General features: G+C 40.7%; 1 protein-coding gene across 2 annotated transcripts in view; it reads left to right on the plus strand.

Annotated features, from left to right (window-relative positions):
* Window positions 1-228: 228 nt before the first annotated feature.
* The window catches only part of GIMD1 (GIMAP family P-loop NTPase domain containing 1), a 29,839-nt gene continuing 14,862 nt past the window's right edge, over window positions 229-15,205 (plus strand). The window contains exons 1-2 of one of the 2 annotated variants that reach the window (XM_063460065.1): window positions 229-301; window positions 6,460-6,856. In XM_063460065.1, the coding sequence (XP_063316135.1) occupies window positions 6,470-6,856 (387 nt within the window). In that variant the 5' untranslated portion in view covers window positions 229-301; window positions 6,460-6,469. Of the gene's footprint in view, window positions 302-948; window positions 1,076-6,459; window positions 6,857-15,205 lie in introns of those variants that run through there. The other variant, XM_063460064.1, reaches the window with a different exon arrangement.

A 15,205-nucleotide genomic window follows, 5' to 3' on the forward strand; every position in this document is an offset into this window, starting at 1 on the left:
TATTTTGTGTACTGCACACCGTTCTTCACCCGGAGATTAAACATACTTCTGTCCAAGACAGAAATTAACAAACAATGAGTATTTATACAATTAAGTAATGTTTTGTGTACATAATTTTCCCTTATCAATAGCCTGAATGCATAAGGCAGAAGGTAACTGCTATAAACTTTGATCTTTCTGTAACACATTAACTAACACAAAGCTTCAGTGTTATCCTCACAGTGGTACCAATGGCATCATCGGAGATAAAGTCTCAAAGTCCATTGAGCGCTACGTGCGACCACATCTAGCTCAGGAGAAGGTAAGTGTATCCACTAAGGGATAACAATGACTAACATTATTTAAATACGCAGTTTCTAAATTATTATTCAATTGTTATTTCATGTGTGTAATTATTACACTACAAAATAATCTAGCTTTCATTTTGTATTAAATAAACTTAGTTCCATAGTGATGATCAATAAGTGCCAGCCAGGGGATAGCTGACAACCTTTTGCCCAGAAGGCAAGTGGAACGGAATAGCTTTAATTGTTTCTGCATAAAACTCATGAATCTCTGTGTGGCTGGCCCTATGTACACTGCACATGTGGTAAAGAGGTTTGACAGGTGGAGTCTGCTAGATTCATGAAGTGTGACATCTCAAGTGATTGAGTCTCTTTCACAGGACTTATTGACACCAATGTCTCATCTACCCTGCAGCCACTTGCAAGCACTGCCAACTGTTTTTATTTAGCAGGTGAATGAAGTGGTCTTAGTGCCAGGTGCCCCAGGTTTAAACCCTTCAGATGTAAACATAGCAGTTTCAGAGAAACTGCTATGTTTACATTGCAGGGTTAATCCAGCCTCTAGTGGCTGTCCTCCTGACAGCCGCTAGAGGCACTTCTGCAATGCTGAATGCGAAAATCGCATTCAGCATGCAGAACGTCCATAGGAAAGCATGAGAAATGCTTTCCTATGGGCATTTTTAATGCGCGCACAGCTCTGGCCGTGCATGCGCATTCCGCTCCACTCAGGAGCTGACGTTGGTGTGGGAGGAGAGGTCATCAGCGCCGAGGGAGCCTGACGCTGGATTAAAGTAAGTAGCTGAAGGTGTTTTAACCCCTTCAGCCCAGCGGGAGGGGGGCCCTGAGGTTGGGGGGGACCTAAGGACTATATATAATATAATATATTATATTATATAGTGTCAGGAAAACGAGTTTGTTTACCTGACACTATAGTGATCCTTTAACTGTTAGTGGAAGAGAAATTACATTTAGATGGAGGGCATACATAATGGGTTCTCAGTCAGTAGTGCAGTGAAAACCCATGTGTGTGAATTAAATTTGCTTTATTACAGACTTTAACCATGTTCCCACCTGGCTGAATACTTGTTCTGCTTACTGATTTTTTTGTTTAGTACCAGGCTTACTATAACGAATTTATTTTTACTTCTGTACATATTTTACTTGTCTCATATATATATATATAGGAAATTATAATTTGTATGTATATTTTATTTTTTATGTGTTTTATTCGACAACGATTCATAGGTTAGTGTTTATATATATGTCATTGTTATGTTAACTGTTATTCTATATTACACAAAACATTAATAAATATATTAGGAAAAAAACTTGCTTTGTTACCATGGGAGGAACTGTTCAATAGACTGAATTTGTTTTTCTATTTACAATAATGAACTGTTCTTTTCTTGATAAAAAATCAGTTGGCTGGTTACAGCAGTGGTAACATCACTGCCTCAGAACTTCTAAGCTCATTTGAGCAGGGCATTTTTTGATTCAAAATATCCCCTTTCTTTATTTGTAAAGTTCTGTGCACTATATTGGCAGTATATTTATGAAATAGCACTAATTAGCATTGATGGGGCAACCGAATCTGTGTGGCGGTAGAATTGCTACACTTATTTAAAGTTAACAGGTAATTTATTAAATCTTTGTGTCCAATTAAATTATTGTGAATGCAGGCACAATACTAAGCATGGAAACTGCAATTGTGATATAGACTTCACAATGTAATATTTATCATTATCCCTGTCAGATGTAATGACACACACTAACATGCAGACGGCAGTTCATGGCAGATCAAAATCACATAAAAATAACCACAAGTCAGTTCCATTTGTGTGAAAACCTTCTTTCACAAATCTCAGAAATAAAATGATTTAAAAAGCATCATTATACTTAATTTATAAAGCGTCAACACATTGTGCAGTGCTGTACATAGGTACAATTGTCACAAGCAAAAAAACAGAGGTACAATACATCTCAGACAAACTAAATTTTACAAATATACAGGAGTTGAAGGCGTTATTACTGTGAAAACTTACAACCTAAATGGATGAAAAATTAAATAAAAATTGGGTCCTAGCTAGCCCTAACGTTAAAAAAGGGGGATCCCCAGGACCTCTACTAAACAGAGAATGTCCAATATGTATCCTCCCTTTCCAATATCCTCCCATTTTGTATGATGGAGTGAGGAACTACACATCCATGTAATTATACTATTAGCGGCCGGTCTCCTCGCGCTGGGCTTCCGGACCGAGTCCAGCGACACCCCTTCCTCCCCCCTCCTCCCCACTGGACCGGGGGGGAAATCCCGGTCCCCTCCGGTCTGACCAAGCACGCTTACGGACATCCACCAAGCAAGAACACTGCGGTGACCGACTCCACAATCTAAAAATGTCAGACGTCCAACACTGCGACACGCATGATGTGAGAGCCTACCAGGGTGAATCCCGTCACTATGTTACCGAGGCCCTTATACGGCTCGACCAGACATTTGCCAAATTCTGTCTCAAGTTCCAGCGGCTCATAGCGACTGGGCTCAGGAAAGAAACAAGACATGGCGGACGACCGGAGGCGCAGGGGCCTACTCAGGGAGCATTAAAAGAGACACCAAGTAAGCAACCAAAAGGCTGCCCTTCCAGGCCGAGAGCCACAAGGGGCTTGCAAGCCCCGAATCGCCCACAAAGACGGAAGACTACACCATCCGTCCACCCTGCAACAGGGACAGACTTGGACACTGGAAGTACCCGAGTTAGTGGACTAATGATGCCGGCTCTAACCCAGACCTGGGGCTGGAGAGGTACCAGACCCTGGAACAAAGCCATCTTGGTCCGGACACAGGACAAGCCACCCAAGGGCATCGGCTGAAGTTAAGAGGCAAACACCCAAAGACACTGGTCACAGACACCCGCATATGAACTGCACCCACCCTACAACTGTCATTTTGTATACCCGTAAGGTAGACAAGCAAAGTACAATCACCCAAGGTTAATAAAATCTTCTGTCCAACCAGACCATGCCAGGAACTCTACACTAATCTTAACAATCCCGTTACCCATAAGTTTGCAACACCAGTTTTAGCCAGAAGTCTTTTATTACTGTCTTCCATGCATGGTTTTATGTGTTTATGTGTAAGGTTATAACTCTAAAAATGTGCATGTTCAACTAAATGCCACTTCATATGTTAGCTTTGTATTACGCCATTTGTGCCTACTGCTATTGTGGCAAGACACAACTCTATGTTTATCTCTGCACAGCAAAAATACTAAATAAAAAAAAAAAATAGCTTTCTTGCCATCTGGATAAATCATTTTAAAACATTTTGGGCTACCTGTGGAGAGGAAAAATATCACAAATTATTTAACAATGCCTCTTAACTCTATTCACATTTTACCTGGAAACACGTATTAACTTTACTATAGTTCAGTTATATTGAATCATGGATACAAGCTACAATAAAAAAAAAATGAAAAATATTAAATAGATATCATATCAGATAAGTAACCAACAAAATGGCAGCACTTAGAGAACTCTTAACAGTAATTTAAATGTGTCATAAATTGCATGACACCAACAAGTAAACGAAGTTTTGACCCTACAGGGTTATTATCAAAATAAATAAAACTATTGCCACTGTCAAATACATGGATAACCAAATACTGTTAATCAAAATAGTCGAAAGAAAAAACGATTATAAAAAGGATGGCGCAAATGGGAGAAGAATCTTAGTACATGCAGCAACCAACAAAAACAAATCCTGGTAAAACGATTTGAACATAAAATAACTCACAGTAGTGATGGTGCGCAACAACAAAAATCGTATTCACTATGGACCTCTTATAGAGAGTGAAAGAAACCCTGTGTACATGAAATGAGGTGTATACAGAGTGGAAATATTATAAGTAATTGAAATACAAACAGTGGTTGTCAGGGCCGCCATCAGAAATTTTGGGGCCCCTAACACAGCTCAAGGTCTGGGCCACCCTTTAAGCCCACCCACAGGGTCCGCCTCCAAATCCCGCCCACAGGAATACACACACAGAAAGATACACACATACTAACAGATACAAATACTGAAACAGACATACACACATGCATAGGGAGATACTGACACACACACACATATACACGCAAACATACATACTGACAAACATATATACATACATACATACACATACTGCATACTGATATATACACATATATATATATATATATATATATATATATATATACATACATACTGACATACAGGCACATACATACATACATACAGGCATACATACATTCATACATACACACACATACTGGCATACATACATACACACTGGCATACATACTGGCATACATACATACATACATACATACACACATACATACATACAGACACACACTGGCATACATACATACAGACACATACTGGCTTACATACATATACTGGCATACATACATACATATACTGGCATACATACATACATACAGACACATGCTCACATACATATATACACACACCTGATTTTCAGCCACCCTCCTCTTCCTTACCATTTCGTCGCAGGAGGGTGGCTGGGGATGATGTGAGTCGGCTGCCTCTCCTCGCGGCCTTCATGCAGCTGCACCGGCGGCAGTTTCGCTGATCCACGTGGGGGCCGGGCCTGTGACAACCGTCATGGTTGTCACCCCCTGATGGCGGCCATGGTGGTTGTGGTAAAACAAAGCACAATCTGTAGGTATACTTGCAAACATGGAAATCACTCTGACACCTATTAAGGAGACAAAAACAGAAAGAGAGCTCCTAGTGCAGCATAGTAATTCACTTATAAATACATAGAATAAAGCAAACAGAGGTGCCTTTTAGGTGTTACACTCACAAGATTGGAGTGGTAAAAGCACCACTCGTTGCTATAGCACTCAGGGAGGATCAACCCCTAGAGTCCGTGGGATCCGTGGAAAAAAGCTTGCAATCCAGATCTCAGGTAAGTATTCTTTATTAATAGCAATTTAAAAACAGCAAAACTTGTTGTGGAGGTAGTTAGTCCGCTCACCAGCCTCAGGAAACCGCAAACAAACTTCCATATACTCATGCAATGTACAAAATCTTCCGGCTGCTGTCCTGGCTGCTGTTGCCGACTGTCTCCAAATCACTTCCTGGTTCACGGACCCGGACTCTAGGGGCTGATCCTCCCTGAGTGCTATATCAACGAGTGGTGCTTTTACCACTCCAATCTTGTGAGTGTAATACCTTAAGGACACCTCTGTTTGCTTTATTTTATATATCTATAAGTGAATTACTATGCTGCACTAGGAGCTCTTTTTCTGTTTTTGTCTCCTTAATAGGTGTCAGAGTGATTTCCATGTTTGCAAGTATACCACAACCACTGTTTGTGTTTCAATTACTTATAATATTTCCACTCTGTATACACCTCATTTCATGTACACAGGGTTACTTTCACTCTCTATAAGAAGTCCATAGTGAATACGATTTTTGTTGTTGCGCACCATCACTACTGTAAAGTATATCAAAATAAGTCGCTCATCATTTAAAAAATATTCAGACCTCCTAGTGTCCGTGTTCAAAGTGCTAAAAAGCCATATGAAGTGACATAATCCATGTGAACAATCATGTTACTAAACTGACACTACGTTATTTAATGATCTTGATCATCTCAGCCAATAAAATGCTTTCCCATCTGTTAGAAATAGACACCTACAAGAGACAGGTTAACTCTTCTGCAGAATGGCAATGTTTCCAGATGCAATGTTAACACGTGGGGCGCATGGCACTCAGACCATTTCATTAAGATGAAGTGGTCTGGGTGCCTATAGTGTTCCTTTAAGCACATAAGAGGTCAGGCCATCTTGGGTAACATACATGTCCTTCCATCAGATGATGATCAGATAAGTAAATGTGTGATGTGTTATAAAGATCTGTTGGCCAGAAAATTGTAATTATTGCTATATGTGCAATCCGTTTGATGTCCATAATAACATACAGTTACAAATCTTCAGGCCATATGAATTAATTTATTATCACTCAACTTTCTAAAGCAAGATTTTGGCGTCTAGCCTATAATTTTTGTTTAAACATTGTTGTTTGAAAAATTAGACCTAGAACACAGTATAAATCTTTAGAGAGCCTATAATAATGGTTGTATTTACAATTTTTATTTTTAACATGCAGGTTACACAAAATGACTGACAACAATGAGCTCAGTATAAATTGCCTTCTCTTGGGGAAGACTAAAAGTGGGAAGAGTTCAATTGGAAACAGCCTGCTGGGAAGTTATGAATTCAAAAGTAAGTTTTCCCCATACTCTCTAACCAAAGAATGCCAGCTTTGCCGAACCTACATACCTCAGTTTGCTCGGCGTATGGGTAAAGAACTCTGCCTGAAACTACAGGTGTTGGACACACCAGGATCTTCTCATAGCAGCTTGGAACATGAAGAGGTGAAGCACAGAATAAAGAGAGCCCTCTCCCAGCAATTTTCAGGAGGGTTACATATGGCCTTACTTGTCCTCAGGGCTGACATACCTTTCTGTGAAGAAGATAACCAGTACACTGTCAAATTAGCAGAGGTAATTCATGTAATAAGATGAGTAATTTGTATTGGTAATGTTCTCTCTGTGCTTTTTTATGTCTTTACCAATTTCCTTTTGGAATCTGATAGATGGAGATAAATTAGGACACATTGTAAAAAGGCAAGCAAAAGCTTTCCAGCACATTACATGGCCCTCCAGAACTAAAGAGCTTAATCTTTAATCTCAAATCATGATATCTGCCTTCCATAAGTTTTCAGAAAATGTATAAAAACTGTTAATTGCTACCAGATGAAACAGCTAATATCATTCTGGTGTTCCTTTACTTCCAACAAGGCCAGGCTAGGTTAGGCTATTCACACACATCCTGTCAAAACGGATTAGGCCCTTAGAAGGAAACAGTGCTGGAATAACCTTGGACCAGAGCTGTGTGACCTATTATGTTCTAAAAGGGTGTTTTCTACATATCTTTTGCATATCTTTGGACAATCAATATGAAAATGTCTATGCAGCTGTTTTCAGCGGCCACCTTCATACATATGTAAAAATCTTAGCTATGTTCCCATTCTCTCTGCAGTTTAAGGTACTCATTAAACCTCAGAAGACATAGTACAAGATGGTGATCAGGAAACTTCGAACAGTAGGCAAGTGAACAGCAAGGGTAATCAACGAGAGTGGAGTGGACATATGGCGGGTTCTGTAGGTTTAATTCTTGAAAAAAATGAGTTCACCAATTAAAACCTAGATATTGCCTTCATTGATATAAAAGGATGGCTATACTCTCATTAGAGCTCCTGTAAATTTTGTTGAAAGGGGGAAAGGAAAACATTAGGAATGTATTGAAATCTTGAACACCATATTTTTATTAGCATTTATACATAACTGCAATATAGATAAAAATTATTCATCTAACAATCTTGACTAAGGAAAGTTATCTTTCTAGAGAAATTAAAATGTTTTTTTCACCATACATCTAGACTACTTTTATATGCACATAAGTATCTATCACTGGAAAGGCCAAAGCTAGATCTCCATCTGTTTACTACAACTCCCATGATGATTTGCAAGCATTGGGCATAGTTCCTAAACAGCAGGGCACCTATACTTGGTCACAATTGATCTATAATTTGATTTACCACTTTTACCATCAAGAAGGTCAAGCAGAAGACAGTCAAGCTAATCTGTGAACTATAATATTCTATTCACTTTACATAACCTACTTTACATTGCAAAAACATTAGAACATTTGTACATATAAATTCAGAATGTCTGTAGTTACCACTTCTCTAGACAGGGTATTGTATAACATCATGGTTCTCACTGTAAATAATACAATAATTGGTTGACGATGCAATTACCTTTCCTCTAATTTTACAATAGTCATGGATTGAGTGATACACGTCTCTTCCTTTACTCACTGCAGCTTGGAAGGTTGTGAATATAGTGAAAATTGAGTAGTATGGCTATCAGTATAGCTAAACCTATTGTGCAGGCCTACTCATACAATATGATGAGTGAAACCGCACCTGGATGCTGAACATATTCTTTAAACCGCTGCTAAACCACAAGGGGGTTGGGATTGGGTGGGATTTCTAAAAATTTGTAAAAAAAAAAAACGAAACAAAAACAAATAACTCGCAATGCAGGGAAGCAGGGAGGGAGTGAACCAAGGGAAAATACATTCAAGCTTCTCCTTGCAGATGGGCTCACAGTGCTGCCTGCAAAGGTAGAAGCTGACTATGTCCATCACCATCACAAAGTGTGCGCTGACGATAGTCTTCATTTTTGCAAAGAATCCACATTTGGCAGCCTAGAACAGCATTCCGGGCTGCTTAAGTCAGGTGTGCTGGAGGTACCCCGGTACAAAACAGTAGATATCTCTTTATGTGCAGCGTTTCAAGCAGAAACTGTGCATATTAGAGATTTCTTCCTCCAAGATATCTTGTTAAAGTCGTCGTGGAGGCTGGAGTAAACAGTTAAGTTATTTGCTTCACACATTATCTATAATAATGCACTAAAAGGGGGGAAGGGGAACTTCCAGAGCAAAGTATTTCCACACCTACATCTGTCTGCAATGTACATACCCCTTGCTAAGAGTTCTTAACATCAATGGCGTACTAAGTGAGGGGTGGGGAGGCGGTTCACCCTGGATGCCACTGATAAGGGGAGTGCCAATGGTACAACGCAATTGCAGGATGATTGGCAAAAGGGAGGCGCTGCCGGTCACCGAATTTAGCGTGCTGAGCAGGCAGACCGCGGTAGAGGAGCTTCTGTTTCCCTAAACGGTCTGACAGAAAGTGCTCATGGAGAGCACAGAACTGCTTCCTGTCAGACCAGGAAGAGTGAACGGAACTTCCTCTACCGTGATCTGCCTGCTCGGCCATGCTGCACACAAGGTACAGGAGGGGGAAGAATGGGACACATGGAGGGGCTGGGGGGGTTAATTAGAGACATGGAGGGTCTGGTGGGGGAAATGAGACTCATAGAGGGGTACAACGAGACACACGCAAAAGGGATAGGGGGAAAAATAGACACAGAGAAGGGCTGGTGAGGAAGAGACACATGGAGGTGAAGAGGAAAAAGACACACAAGGAGGGGAAAAATAGACATGCAAAGGGGTAGGTGGAGAAAGACCTGGGGGAAGTAATAGGCCTGGCAGCCACACCAGTCTGCCAGCCAGCCACAGCATCCAGTTACAATAGCATGCCTGCCAACGCGTATGTGGTGTTGGTCCTCCATTATTGTGTGCTACCCTGAGTACACAGACTGCAACATGTGATGGGCCCAGAAGGGATTCTGTAAACCAATGGAACAGGTTTTGCTTTGACGGAGATAAGAAGAACTATAAGTTATGGGAGAAAAAGTTATTGGGACAGTTAAGTGGGCAATCTCAAAATTAAGACTGGGCTCAGCACCTGGCCCAGATGCGTTAATCAATCAATATTACTCACTCTGTAAAGAGGAGATTTCTAACTATCTGTCCCAAACATTAAATGAAAGTAAGAAAGCAGGCCGAGCTCACCCGTAGCTGTTGGAAGCACAAATAATTACAATTTCTAAAACAAATAAATCAACACCAGAATGCAGTGACTTTAGACCTATATCTTTGCTCAATGTGGATATAAAAAATTACGCAAACATTTTAGCGGAGAGATTGAATCAATATAACCACAGATTGATCAATTTGGATCAAACGGGTTTTATTCAGGGGAGATTGGGCTCTGACAATATCAGGAAATTATTCAATCTAATTTCAGTGATCAAATATAAAAATAAAAATAAAAAAAAAGGGGGCGGGGCCTGACAGCCAAGATGGCTGGTCGCACACTCAGGGATCTCCCACACTGATGGGTAAAAGAACGCCGCTAAAGAGAGATCCAAAGCTGCCAGCGGAAAACAGGGACCGGGAACGAATTGAACACGATAAGAGCAATCGACTGACACCAGCCCGGCACCTGTGCGCCGCAGGAAAACTTGCGCCGGCCATGTGGCCTACACCAGAGCGAAGCCTGGAATCCGGGGGAGGCGGCCGATCTCCTGACCCGGGACGAGCTCGTACACGAGAGTACGCTTCAGCCCTGCAACCCCCCCCTCTGGACCGGTGGGGGATATCCCGGTCCTCGCTGGGACCTATCACCCCAGCACTCCTGCCTACCCAAGCGAAGAAACCCGCACTCATACAGAGACGTCGAGGCCCAACAAAGATGGCGACGCCGCACACAAAGAAGCACTCGCCTCCCACGCCACCCACAGACACAATAGAGTTCTTTCACAAGCTCTGTACCTACCTGTGGGTGAAACTTAAAGCCAGAACGCAACCCTTCACACTGGCGGCGAAAGAGGCTGCAGCCTGGATCCGTCCGGCGACTCGCCGTTGCCTGCGGTGGAACATACCAGGTGGCCCCGGAGTGGCCGCCCGGCGGGAACAGAGAAGAGGAGCAGGGTGGCGGAAAGCGACACAAGGCACCGTCCTCAAGCCTGAGCACGGAACCCGCCGGTGGGCCCGACCCGCCCATCACCCAGCGGTCCCAGCAACAACCGCCCCGCAAGCCACAACCCAGTGCAAGGGGACTGGCGGAGCCAACAGCGACACAATTTATGCCACAGCAGGGTTGGGGACCGACCAGCAAGAAACCTACCCACGGCCTACAGAGGGGAGAACACCGAAAGGGCGAGCGCCCTACCGCAACAGCACATCCATCACTCAGCCAGGCGAGCGGGTTACCCCCGGCCCAGTTGCAGAGACTGTCTATCCCAAATGGCCCATGTGCGGGGTCAGTTGATCCGGGACTGGTCCTGGTGCATCCGTCAGAGGCATCGGCGGATAACCCAATCCCAAGGGGAAAAAACTTTCGCTCATATCATTTAATATCATATGTTTACCCAGACCTAGCAACCTACAACCTAGGGTCATATATTTGTTACACTAAACCATACCATTTTCATGTTCTAACACACTCAGCAGGCATGCAACTAAACGACCAGTTAGCATAACAGTAGAATGTTACCTAGGCTAGCCTAATAGTCAGCAAATCTATTTACTGCGCCTTTAAGACCCAAACGACACACTAATGTCTTCTCTTGTATTAACCTGTGGAAAACAAACTAGCATAAGTAAACTGCAATGTAAACCACACTATTAGCACAAACCGTACTATTAATATAATTAATATAGAACTGTTAAACGTTGACCGTCCTACTTTATTTTATTTTACTATTGCTATTTTCATTGTTTAGCCAAGCTTAAAATTGAAAAAATGTGCAACTCCTCATGCCACTGTCAAACTAATGTACATCTTGTATTACGCTGATGTGGCGTATGTCACTACCATGTAACACCCTGCACAACAAAAATAAAGAATTCAAAAAAAAAATATATAAAAAAAATATAGCAGCAATTTTCTAAGGACTTGACGCTGAGAAAACTTTCGACAGGGTGTATTGGGACTTTATGTTCCTCACCCTATCAAAATATGGTGTAGGTAAATTTGCTGCCAAGGTGATAGCTGCATTATATTCTTCCCCGACTGCTAGTGTAACTGGCCAAAACTTTTGGTCGAGGAGGTTTGGCATTTCAAATGGCACTAGGCAAGGTTGTCCATAACCCCTATTAGTTTTTGCCTTAATTATTGAACCACTGGCGAATGCGATTAGGGAATCGTCAGATATAACAGGAATAGAAGTAAACCAAAGTCACCATGTAATTTCGCTTTATACGGATGATGTAACAATAACAATAGGAAATCCTGAAAAATCCCTAAAAGCTCTTCAAGATATTATAACCGAGTACAGTGTAGTCTCTAATTATAAGTTAAATGTAAAGAAATCTGAAGCACTGTTGTTTAATATGGGGCGGTCTGAGAAAAATACATTAATTAAATTATATCCATTTAATTGGCAACAACTCATTTAGGGATAAAACTCTTTGTTGAAATGAAAAGAATACTGACAGTTATCTATCAATTAGTTTACTCTAATATATTGCAAATCTTGGCTACATGGAAAAACCTTAATATCTCCTGGTCGGATAGAATAGCAGCGATAAAGATGACAATATTACCTAAGATCACCTATATCATGCGCTGCATACCCTGGCAGTGTCCCATTTATTTGCTTAGTAAGCTGCACAGGGCGATTGACGTATTTATCCATCAGAATAGAAGAATGCGAATTAAGATACCAATTATGGTTAAAAAAAAAAATTCTAGTGGAGGGTTAGCATACCCAGACATTAAGAAATATCAGGAAGCTGCCCTCCTGGCACATATGCTGAGATGGGAGGAAGAGGAAAAGAACAATAATTGGGTGTCGATAGAAGCTTTTTTTTTTTTTTTTTAAACACACACATCTGAACTCAATAATCTATCGAGATGACGTATCCTAGTGCATAGTAAAGCTTCGACAACTTGGTACACTGCTAAAAGTTGGTTGAAATTGAACTGTAAATATTCTCTGATCCCATTCCCAAGCCCTATTACTCCTATTTCTTGGCTGCGGGAAAAGATTAATTCTCCCTTGCTTGAGAGGCTTTGGAAATTGGGTTGTAGACACTTAAAGGATTTATATGTAAACAATGAATTTCTTTCATTTGATTATCTACAATCTAATTTTAAAGTTCCTACTAGTTTATGGATGAAATATAACCAGTTGAAGTTTAAGATTTCATCCTCAAGTTATCATTTAAAGCAGTTTAGACAATTGACAGCCTGTGAAAAAATAATATGTTCAACAAATAAGAAGCATTTGCTGTCAAAATGTTTTAGAGCATTTACTGTCAAAATGTTTTGAGAGATAGGGAGTTGGATACTAAATCTCTAAGTATAAGAATTTGGGAAGAAGAATTAAATCAATCCTGGCCCATAGAAGTATGGGTGGGAGCTTTTACCTTAACGGATAAATTAATAAAACATGTTTCATATAGGGAAATGTATTTTAAAATCTTAAATAGATGGTATGTAACTCCACTTAAACTTTGGAAAATAAAGAAAGATGATACATATAAATTATGCTGGAGAGGGTGTAATCAAGTAGGCTCAGCAATGCACATGTGGTGGTCCTGCCCCTACATTCAAATCTACTGACAGGAGGTAAAACTTGGGATATCTCGAATTGCAGGTGAAAACATTAACTTAACGCCAGAATTGGCTCTGTTCCACCTTTTACCTAGTCACCTTACGAAATAATTAAAATCTCTTCTCCTTCAGATTCTATTGATAGAGAAATGGCTAATTGTTGTAAATTGGAAAGGAGGAAAGCTCCCAAAGTGGTCAGAAGTGGAGAGGGTGATGCAGAGAAATAGAACATTAGAAAGAGAAGATGGGTACTCAGGGGTTTCTATAGATCTGAAGCATAGATGGGCACTCTGGGATGACCACTGTTTGACCCTTGGATAAAACTCATTATTGTTACTCCTCCTCGTCAGCCCACCTCCCCTTTAGATCCTTGGAACAATGAATGTGGTATGTGTGTGGTTGTTAAAGTATAGGTACCCAAAGATACCTCATGGGGTTTGCCTCATTCCTAGGGTTAAATTTATTTTAAAAAAAATTCCCCTTTATGGTCTTCTCTATACCCTTTTACTTTTATACATATATATAGCGTCTCCCTTTCTAGTATAGAAGATGGCTATATTTCAGTTTATCCTCCTCCTAGGGTATGGGCGTTAAAAATTATTAAGATGGAGGCTTGGGGACTGTGTTTAATATAGGGAAAGCCGGGTAAGAGTTGGGATGAAGACAATATGTTGAGGTAGTTGACAGACATAGGGTATTACCTGTACTGTGTTATAATAGTATAGTGATATATTGTTAATTGACAGGCCTATTGTTGTGTATATTTTATGTACCGGTAATTTGTGTCAAAGCAAGACTATTGTGAAGACATTTGTATCTATTCGAGTTTTATGTATTTTGTGATAAAACTAATAAAAAATTATTTAAAAAAAAGTTATTGGGACATCTGCAGTTGATGAATCTCAAAGAAATTATGAGAATGAAGATAAAAATGAGGAGGCATAGGCTGAGTTAAAACAATTCTTAGATAATAACAGTCTGTCTTTAATCATGAGGGAGTTCACTGATGATGGAAGAACGTCGCTTCAAATGCTGAGTGATTATTATGCAAACAAGGAAAAGCCCAAATATTTAGGTTGTTTACCTAGCTTCAGAAAGGTGCAAATAAAGTGTGACATATAAAATGTGCCTGAATTGTTTAAACCGTTTGCCATCCATATTACGCAGGGTGATGGTAAAGTTCCCCTTGTAGAGTTCAAAACACGGTTGAGATGTTTTGAAGATACTGAGAAATACTGTGCTAGCTCAAATGACGACAGAGTGTTGAAAGTGAGTAATATGACTCCTAGAGTTAAAATGGCAGTCAATCACTGTGGTGTTCTTACTGTAGTAGCCAGACACATAGAGATGCAAATTGTAGATTGCAAGAAAAGAGACAAACAGCAGACACGTATATCTCTTTAAAATCAGAGATGACCTTTTTTTAATACTGAAAGGTAGGCATGTGCATGGGAAAAAAATTCGGTTCGGTTCGGCATTCCGAAATTCGGGACTTCGGCAATTCGGCACTTTAACACTTCGGAACTTCGGCACTTCAGCACTTCGGAAATTCGGCAACTTCGGAATTTCGGGACTTCTCTTGCAGCCGCTTAGTAGATAACTCCCTAATTCCCACGGTATTAGGGAGTTCTCTACCAAAAGGCTGAAAGACCTAAATTGGTCTTTCGGCCAAGTTTACTAATACTAAGTAAAAATTACAGTATAGCGAGTAGGGGCATGTCTATTAAACAGTGAGCAGGCAGGTAGGGGCCCTTAAGTATAATGATGGAGGGGACCTATTGTCTCCCCCCCCCAGCCCCCACCCCTGAGCGGCGGG

This window comes from Pelobates fuscus, chromosome 6 (genome assembly GCF_036172605.1).
Source record: "Pelobates fuscus isolate aPelFus1 chromosome 6, aPelFus1.pri, whole genome shotgun sequence".
NCBI lineage: Eukaryota > Metazoa > Chordata > Amphibia > Anura > Pelobatidae > Pelobates > Pelobates fuscus.